At 36.0% G+C, this 9,325-nt stretch overlaps 1 protein-coding gene across 1 annotated transcript; it reads right to left on the bottom strand.

Moving 5' to 3' along the window:
• Positions 1-602: 602 nt before the first annotated feature.
• On the bottom strand, positions 603-9,319 carry LOC123957453 (intestinal mucin-like protein). The gene is made up of 20 exons (XM_046030266.1): positions 9,206-9,319; positions 9,023-9,073; positions 8,332-8,498; positions 7,547-7,718; positions 7,172-7,416; positions 6,891-7,074; positions 6,578-6,773; positions 6,308-6,483; positions 6,133-6,202; positions 5,366-5,487; positions 5,245-5,276; positions 4,962-5,130; positions 3,959-4,060; positions 3,812-3,852; positions 3,452-3,574; positions 2,822-2,923; positions 2,597-2,725; positions 2,176-2,215; positions 1,553-1,676; positions 603-1,383 (listed from the first exon to the last, which is right to left on the bottom strand). The coding sequence occupies exons 2-20, from the start codon at positions 9,042-9,044 to the stop codon at positions 1,212-1,214; spliced, it is 2,388 nt and encodes a 795-aa protein (XP_045886222.1). The 5' UTR covers positions 9,045-9,073; positions 9,206-9,319; the 3' UTR covers positions 603-1,211.
• Positions 9,320-9,325: the final 6 nt, after the last annotated feature.

Consider the following 9,325-nt stretch of genomic DNA (forward strand, 5'->3'; position numbering starts at 1 on the left):
TCCTTGGACCACTTTTGAAAAGTACTTGGAGACTGTTTTGGAGATACCACCACCCTTGTCAAATTCACTCAAATTCTTACGCTTGCCCATTTTCCCTGTTTCTAACACATGAACTTTGAGGACAAAATGTTCACTTGCTGCCTATAATATCGTACCCACTGACAGGTATCATGGTGATGAGATAATCAGAGTTGTTCACTTCCCCATCAGTGGTCTTAAAGTTATGGCTGATCAGTGTCATACTACACACATACTCTCTCAAGCTTTAGATGGTGCACCAACTGTATGGCTAAGACTAGACAGAATTTGTACATTATGTAGTAAATACAAGCAATCTTGATAATTGTATATTGGGGAAAAGTGTCATTCAATAAATTATTTTTAGAGTTGATTAATTATTGGAAGAAGACTCAAAGTATGCATTTGTAACTGACTGTAAATATCTACATTTCAAATATTTATAAAATAATACATCTAAAATTATGAATGATGGTACACTGCCATAGGTCAAAGACATATATTTTTTAAATGAAATTAACAGTGATGATTTTAAGAAACACAAAAAATGTAGTCAAGAAATACAAAAAACATGAACACTTGGTCATCAGTGAACCTGAGTTTTAATTACGTTGAAGACATTCAGATGTTGGAAAAAGAAAGGTTATATATTCTTTTATTTATATATTCAATGAGATGAGAGATAATTTTTACGGATGCTGTTAGAAATTATGAGCAACAATCATTTCAAATTAAAAGCAATATTTTGAAATGAACTGTCATTTTGAAGCCATTCTAGAGTATTTTAGCTCTCAAGACGTATACAGTAAAAGAAAAAGAAACACCCTGAAGACTGAAAATACCACATTGCAAAGTCTGATTAAAGGAACAATCTCTTCAATAGCTAAAAGAGACACCATGACACAAATATGTGTTGTCGTCACAGGGTACTATGCGGACCTGCCTCCATGGCAATACATGTGAAAGTGATGAAAAGTATTGTCAAAGTACAAAGGGCCCATTTCCAGAGGTGTGGGAAATTTCAGACCACAACATGTCAAAAGGTTTAGGCCTGCTGAATACACAAAGGTGTATCTTTGGTGGTTTCTGCATATTGTGTCTTGATTCTCTAATAGTTTTTGTAGAGGAATTATTCAACTTTTTAAGTATAATAGTCAGATTTTCATTTAAGCTTAGCTTCTTTCAAAATCTTTCTATGTGTTCTCATGACATTTAGCGACTTGGCAACCGCACTGGTCAACTGAAATGTAGGAGAACTTTATCTTGCTGCCATCGGCGCAGATCATGTCCACCTCCTTCTGACTGGTAGCCTTCTCCTGACAGCATGAGCATGAATGCATGAAACTGTTCCTCTCCGCGGAGTACCTGTAAAACCGGACAGTTTTGGACAAGATCAGTGTCAGTCACCTGCTGTTCAATGCAAACAAACATTTATCTTAAAAATGACGTGAAAACTAGACAGGTGGTTTTAGCTTGATTGAGTTAAGTAGTTTGTACTTTATATCCTTCAGAGATACAATGTTATAAATCTCACATTGATGAGGATGCTCCACAAGATCCCTCACAGGCTGTGATTTCCACTGGCACAACTGACTTGCAGTTCTTTGTCTGCAGATAGGTGGTGGTCCTGTTCAGTTGACAGTTATAACGAATGGTACCTGTGAATTACACAAGAGGACCCTTTTCATCTGGCTGCAAAAACAGTATGTTTTCTTTATTTTACTTTGCTGAAATGATGATGACTCACACCATCATTTCAGTGGCACAATAAAATAAAGAGTTTTTACAAATGTATTCTGGCCAGGCTGTTTTCATGCAAAACAAAACACCATTATAGTTTATGAGTGACCACAGATTCGACAAGTGACTGATGTTCTGACAAAAGAAGGAATCAGAAGGCAAAATCTTATTCTCTGGAACATTTTTTGTTATTTATGACATTTGATAAATTATTAATAAAAAAATATCAACATATTGATCAATGATGCAAATAATCATTAGATCAAGCACCAAGGGCTCACTTGTAAGTTAAGTAATTTAAATGAAGAAACTTATAACTTAAGGTTTATGAAGATCTATATTTACATGTAATTGCATTTTAAAAATGTATTGGATAATACTGTGTAACTTTGATAAGTTTAATAGACTCATACTTACAATTTTTGCAACAACCGTTCATGTCAGTTTGTTCAGTTCCCTGTAATATAAACAATACAGATTGTAATATATGCAGATCAACAGCGCTGACAGATATAAAGTCACACATGAGTCACTTGTATGATTGGAGCTTTTGCACAAGGCAAAATAAAACTATTTTCTCTTGTACTTTTGCACATTTGTTATATTTATGTCCCTCATATTGTTGTAACTATATACATTAACTTAGAGTATTTATATTTCAGTCCATTTTCATATACATTTATCTGTATCTGGCCTGCAGTGCCTATTTTAAAATGGTTTGAGATACAGTTTGGATGCAAAGTGCACTGTAAGATAAGCCAGTATCAGTTCAGAGTTTTGAAAGATATTTAGCTGCCAGAAATAAAATATGCTTCTTTCAGGTCTGGATTCTACTCACAGGAATGCAGTTCTCTGGATCAAAATCTGGACATGTTATTTGGTGTTTAGTGGTTATCAAACCATCCACCCCCTTCTGGCAGTCGTACTTGGTACAGGTGTCATCTGGTGGTGACCAAGACTTAGAAGGCTATCAGAAGTGTAGCAATGGTCAATTAGTGAACATAAACTATTCTGACAACAGTAATGCCACAATTTAAGGTTATAGACATTTCACTGTACTCACTTCAATAATGATCGGAGTAGTGGAGCCTGGGACCTCCAATACACAGCTTGTCTTTTTACATGATCCACAACATTGTTCAGGTTGGTTTTCATACTCATAGCCCTATTTGAAGGAAATGCACAAATCAATGTGGTCTGCAACTTTAATCACTTAAATGCGTTCATACAGTACCTAGTAATTCATAGTGTGTGGAAAATAAGTCCACCCCTTAGGATGGTTTCATCCCAATTCTACAAAGACTTGTAAAACTTTTTTCCTGATCCCCAAGTGGTATCTAACCCTTCTGATAGTTCTGGTTTTATTTGCAAAAGTATAAGATATTATTGGAAAATTATATATTTTTATCTGTTCAAGCATAGCTATCGTGAGTCAAAACCTGCGTGAGACTGCATTTCCAAAATTGACTTCTTCAAGCCTATCATCATGTGCACATAAATAACAAAGTCTATGCATCAGAAACTGTTACTCAGATCAACAGTACACGTCTAGCATATGAGTGAGTGATTAAGCATGTGCTCATTTTAAATATTTTTGCACAATATGTGACTTTATAATAAATAACTTTTAAAATTTAAATTATTAAAAAAAGAAGAACAATAACTGAAATATAAATTTTTTATGCAAAAGTACCTTTGGACAAGTTGTGTCACACTGGATCATGTAACATTCAATGGCGTTCAACTGGCTGTTGGGATCCACAGTTTCAGTACATTGGCACTGTTCACATGGGCTTTTGGTGAAATTCGTACCTGGCTGTAATAAAATAAAATGTAAAATCTAAGCCTATTTCAAATAAAGGCCAGCAAATTAAAAGTCACTCTGGTCTGATGACAGAGAAGAATGGTGAGCTATATTTAACTTAAATATTATTCTTAAGATTGTATTTCATTTAGAATAAACTACAAAGATTGCATAGTTTTAGTAACACCTGAACAAGCAAGCTTACATTTAACACAGCACATTCAAAATATGTACAATATTATACTTTACCTTGTACTCAACATCACTGAAGACACAGACACCTGTGGGTACTGGATAAAAAAATTTGATCATATTAAAGACACATGCTTAGTTTAGTTTTAAGCCTAAGATAAACTAATACTATAAATATAATAGAAACCTCTATGCAAAGCTTACCACAGCTGTAAGAGGGGCAGCAAACATCATTTGAGATTTGGACATTCAAATTAAATCCCAGTTTGCACTGTGGTGGCAACGAACAGCGGTCCTTGTCACATTCTGTTGGTTTAAAGGCAAGACATTTCCAGGGTTGGTGAATATAACATAAAATTAAACCAAGATTACCAAAAATGGTTTGGTTAAACAGACAGTAACTCGAATGATTGAAAGTACTTTTATGTACCAGAAGGGAGTTACAAACTCAATTTCACTTTACAATCTGTTGTAATGTGACAAATAAATCTACCTTGTACCTGGAAAATAGGCTATTAGGGATGAACACCATTTTTCATAGATTGAAAAATGTTTCATGATAAACATCAGCAGCCGCTGCTTTCTCTAGTCTTACCAGATATCCAAAGTGCCATCCTAGCCAGTCATTTCAAATGTCAATTTCAGTAGAATTTTTATTTAAAATAGGCACACCATCATACCTTTCTCACCATCTTTTGCAGTTTTTATTGGGGGGTTTTAATAGAGGAATGTTAAACTAACAACAATAGTGATTACAGTTAAATGGTAAAACCTCCAAATCTGCACAGTTGGTGTTTGTGTGCCTTTAAGCATGTACTTACTCAACACATTTCCCATATATATCTAAATTTTCGGTAAATACTTTTTAATTTAGCATTGCAGTTCTGCAAAGCTGAAGGACTTGTGCGAAACCGACATGAAAAATAACAATCAAAATTGCAGAGTCCAAGAAATGCTGGATTCTACAATTCCCATAATGCATCATTTTGTTATGCTTTCCTTCTCTAAGGCTTTGTGTTAAAAGGTCTGTTGCCTGTTTCTTAGGTACACCTAGCTAAAACTAATGCGGTTTAATAAGACAGTCCTGGAATAAAATATGTGTAAAATTGGTGAAGTGTCCTTTAAATCACGTTTTTAAAAAGATAATACCTATCTGTGTTAAAACATTATGTCAGCAGATGTAGGTGTGGCACTTTAAATCACTCACCACATTTCTGTATCTCACAGCAGTCCAATGTGCTATTCACCAACACCTCACCTTCCTCAGTACAGATGATTGGTTTTTGAGTGGGACATGTGAGAGGGTTACACTGAACACTCAGAGTTTCCATATCACAAGAACACTGCTGACAGCCACTCTGCCAAGTCTCACCAAACTGTTTGAGTGACGGAACAAAACAAATGCTGTTACAGCAAAAAATACACTGTAAATAATGATTCACAGTGTCATGTATTAGTCATGTCATGTAGTCATGTATTGGTGCATTTACCTTTTTAGGTTGGCCATCAGGACCAGTGCAACCTTAAACAATACATAGTAATGTCAGTTTACCTGTACATTAAGTAATTCCCCAAAAAATATTTTTTCTTTCACAAAGAAAATGCTCTTACAGGAGGAGACACAGGTGTCAGAGGTGGAACTGAACAAAGTCTTCCCGTCAGGACAGAAACATCCCTCTCTGAATAAATTACAATTGTCTCCCTGGCATGGTTGTGTGTATTTCTCATTGTATCTAAATATGAAGACAATTAATGGTGAAAAACACACAGAATAATTTCAGACATAAAAAGTGCATAATGCTGTGTTGGTCAATCTCTTTGGGCCAGGCTGAAATATCACAACAATTATTGGACTCGGTGCCATGACATTTTGTACAAACATTCATGAATCCTAATGACTTTGGTGACCCCCTGACTTCCCCTCTAGAGTCACCATGAAGTAGAAGTGTGGTTTTAAGTGAAACGTATAAAGAAATCAGATGGATTGGAATGGTATTTGGTACAGACATATATGGTACAGACATATGTCGCCCTCAGGATCAACTGTAATCAATATGATGATTCCTTTACTTTTCATCTAGTGCCACCATCAAGTCAAATTTTAATTTTTTCCTATACTTTGGTTTACACCAAATACTTGCTTTGAGTTTAATTAGCATGTGCATCTAGTCGCTAAACTAAGATGGATAGCATGGTAAACATTACTCAGCATGTTATCATTGTCATTGTGAGCATGTTAGCATGCTGATGTTTGCATCAAGCTCAGCCCAAGTACAGGCTCCAAGAGCCACTAGCCTGGCTATAGACTCTTAATCTTGTTAAATTACAAGCTGCTGACATTTAATTTAAGATAATGCAAAACAGAACTGGGTGATTACCTTGCATTGCAAGTTCGTACAACAGTTGGTCCACAAGCCTTATAGACTTGAGATGGTGGACATGTATATTCTACAATAAAAGAAAGTGGATTTAAACATCAAAATGATGAAAAAAGGTAACTTGGACATCTGGAAATAATGTTGTTTGCTTTCTACTAAAACAAAAAACTCCTACCGCACTTTCCGTTTGTAGCACTTCTCCAGTCTACACAGACAGATGCTCCAGCACACAATAGGGCATACGCCTCCACACTTGAACAACCGAGGGTGGTATTTGTGTGGCAAACATCAAATTGACAGGCCTTAATGAAGTTTTGTGGTGAGATTACTTTGTTGCATTCCTCAAAAACCCTTAAAGCACAAATCAAAAGAAAGTCTGTCAATCCGAGGGATAGATCGGAATAATTTGACATATTGTCGTCATGTGTATTCTGTAAACTCTTACTTGCTGGTCAAAATATCACAAATTGTAGATTTGCAGGGTGGTGGGGGTGGGGGAGAGGGTATTAGTGGTGGTGGAGGAACTTGACAATATGGCTTATACTTGTCTGTTACATTCCACTGTCCCATCTGAGAGCATGAGGGATCAATCTGGCCATTTGGTAATCTGCAGTCATTTTTCATGTTATTGTCACAGGTACCTTGTGAATGTAAATGTTAACATGTCAGATATTACAACCCATGTGTTATTGACGTAACGTGCAGCCATATTTGCTGTTCAACATATTTTTCAAACAGCAAATCGATTATCAGCTTACCACACTGTCCCTCTGTGTTGTTATTGAAACGGGAAAATGGCAAGTTAATGCTGAATAAAAGCCCGTTGAACGACACAGTTGCTTCAATTGCCGAGATATTCAAAAGCATCAGAATTCCTGTACTTGTTATGATGAAGTCATTATTAGAGTAGGTTGGGAATTTCTGGACTCCGTCGACATATACCTAAACAGTTTCAACATTTTAAATTATTATTTAATATAATTTAAATATATTCACATAAAACAATAGAGTTAAGACAGTGTGTTATGGCAAAACTTACCATGTTCACGGTCTTTGGTATTCTCTTCTGTGTAAGAATAATTTCATACTTTTTGTAATACACCTTCAAGGATTTGACACAGGTCACAGTTCCAGAGGCATCACAGTTTTCGTTGTCGATAAGAACCTTAAAATTGTATTGAGGAATGATCTCTTTGACCAGTACATATGTGCAGTTTTTCTGAAAGCTGTAATACTGGCCATCAAATGTCACGTAGTGAGGATCTCCCCAGCCACCACATAAACCTGCAAATATTAGATTCAGTGTTACATCAAAGAAAAACAGCATATATTGTATTTTGCTTATACAGAATGTGTAGCAGTTTTAAGATGTTGTTTGAATGTGGCATTTTAAAAGGGTTTCATTTGAACTTACATTGGCAGTGGTATTGGAAACAGCAGCCTCCTTTATCATAAACCCTAACGGGTGGCTTCCCATTCTCACATACAGGCATGGTCACTGGGCTACAAGGCACATGTTCTGCTATTACTTTTCCCTTATCACATGTTGCTCTGCTGCAGGTATCTGGACTCCAGGACTCACCATCCTGTATAGGGAAAAGTAGTACTTTTGACAATCTACCACAAGTAAAATAAATATTATCTTTGAACCTGCCAGTTGCACACATCCACAACATATATACTGTAAATCTATAATCTATGCAAATCAGGAAACAATGAAAGAATTTTACATAAATGTAAGTTGAAATATAGCATATGCACGTGTATTGTTATGAATCTCTCATCGTTGAAATGCTTGTTTTACTATACAATACTGTAAGCTTTTTCCAGGGAAGAACTAAGGTATGAAACAACAAACAAGCAGCCATTTTAAAATTATTAAATGAGGTATTGTAGACATCTGAAATTAATCAGTAATTGCATGTTGAATTTAGTAAGTGTTGTAGCACTTTTAGTTGATATTTTTTATTAATTTAAGATCAGTCAGAGTATGACACTCAAAGCTCATTCCCCTTATCTAAGGTATTAAAAAACCTTGTTTTTAAGCTCTCTCAGAATAGAGGCCCTGGGAACCAAGTTCATATAAAACTTTTTAATGATTTGGAGGTCCATACATAATGAGATCATTTTTATTTTAAGATAGATCCATTTTAAGATAGTTCCTTTCAATTACATGTTTATGTAACTGAATTCAAATACCTTTCTGGGTGGCCTGAGAAATAGACAGTCGATAGGCGTTGGGGATGTTGTCGCAGGACTAATAGTGGAGTGGCATGGTCTAGCAAGCTTCACAACATTGCATGTCAAATTGCAATATGCTGTGAAACACCAACCTTCTGCGTCAGTCTTATTGTACATGAAGTTACCTATATGAGAATAAAACCAAGGCAATTAGATCAAAACGACTAATTGGGGGAGAAAACAAGATAAATGTCAGTGTGAGAGTTATCTTTATAATGCATCCTTTGTGAATATAACTCTAATTTTTGGATACATATGGTTCCAATTGCTAAACGCTCTGGCCATACTGCCAGTAAGGATATTGTCATCACCAAACTTGCTAATTTTGGTCTCTTATCCCACAACTTTGCAGGCGCCATGGCCAACCAGTTGGAGTCACTAGTACATGGAAAAAGAATCAGCCAATTGTCTCATTGGAACACACGTACTGCCAATAGGTATCAGTTGTACCACATTTCGGTAAGAGTTTCGAAGAAGAAATACAGGTCAATTCAGAATGCAGATTTTGATAATAGATCTCAATGCAAACATAATTTAACTAACAGTACAAACACCTTTCAGTTTAGGGGGACTGTTGTGATCAGATGTGCAAGGTTGCATTGTAAGAATAACATGAAAAACAAACTGATGACAATTGCCCATTGCTTACCAGGGAAGAAAATTTGATCCATGTACTTGCAGGAACATGAAGTTGTGCTGCCTGGTGTTGAAGATGGAAAGGTTGAAGTGTTTGTTGTTGTTTTTTCCTTGGTTGTGGCAGGTTTGGTGCTGGGTTGTTGTGTGGTATTTAAATATTGCTGTTTAGTTGTATATGTTGTATGAACCAGTGTACCTGTTACTGGACCTGAGGTTGTAGTGGTGGTTTCTGTAGTGGAGGTTGTTGTTGACGGGGTGATAGTGGTGGGAGTTTCTGTGATTGGGGTTGTAGTGGAGGGTGTTGTTGTTGATGGGG

This window comes from Micropterus dolomieu, linkage group LG19 (assembly GCF_021292245.1).
Source record: "Micropterus dolomieu isolate WLL.071019.BEF.003 ecotype Adirondacks linkage group LG19, ASM2129224v1, whole genome shotgun sequence".
Classification (NCBI taxonomy): domain Eukaryota; kingdom Metazoa; phylum Chordata; class Actinopteri; order Centrarchiformes; family Centrarchidae; genus Micropterus; species Micropterus dolomieu.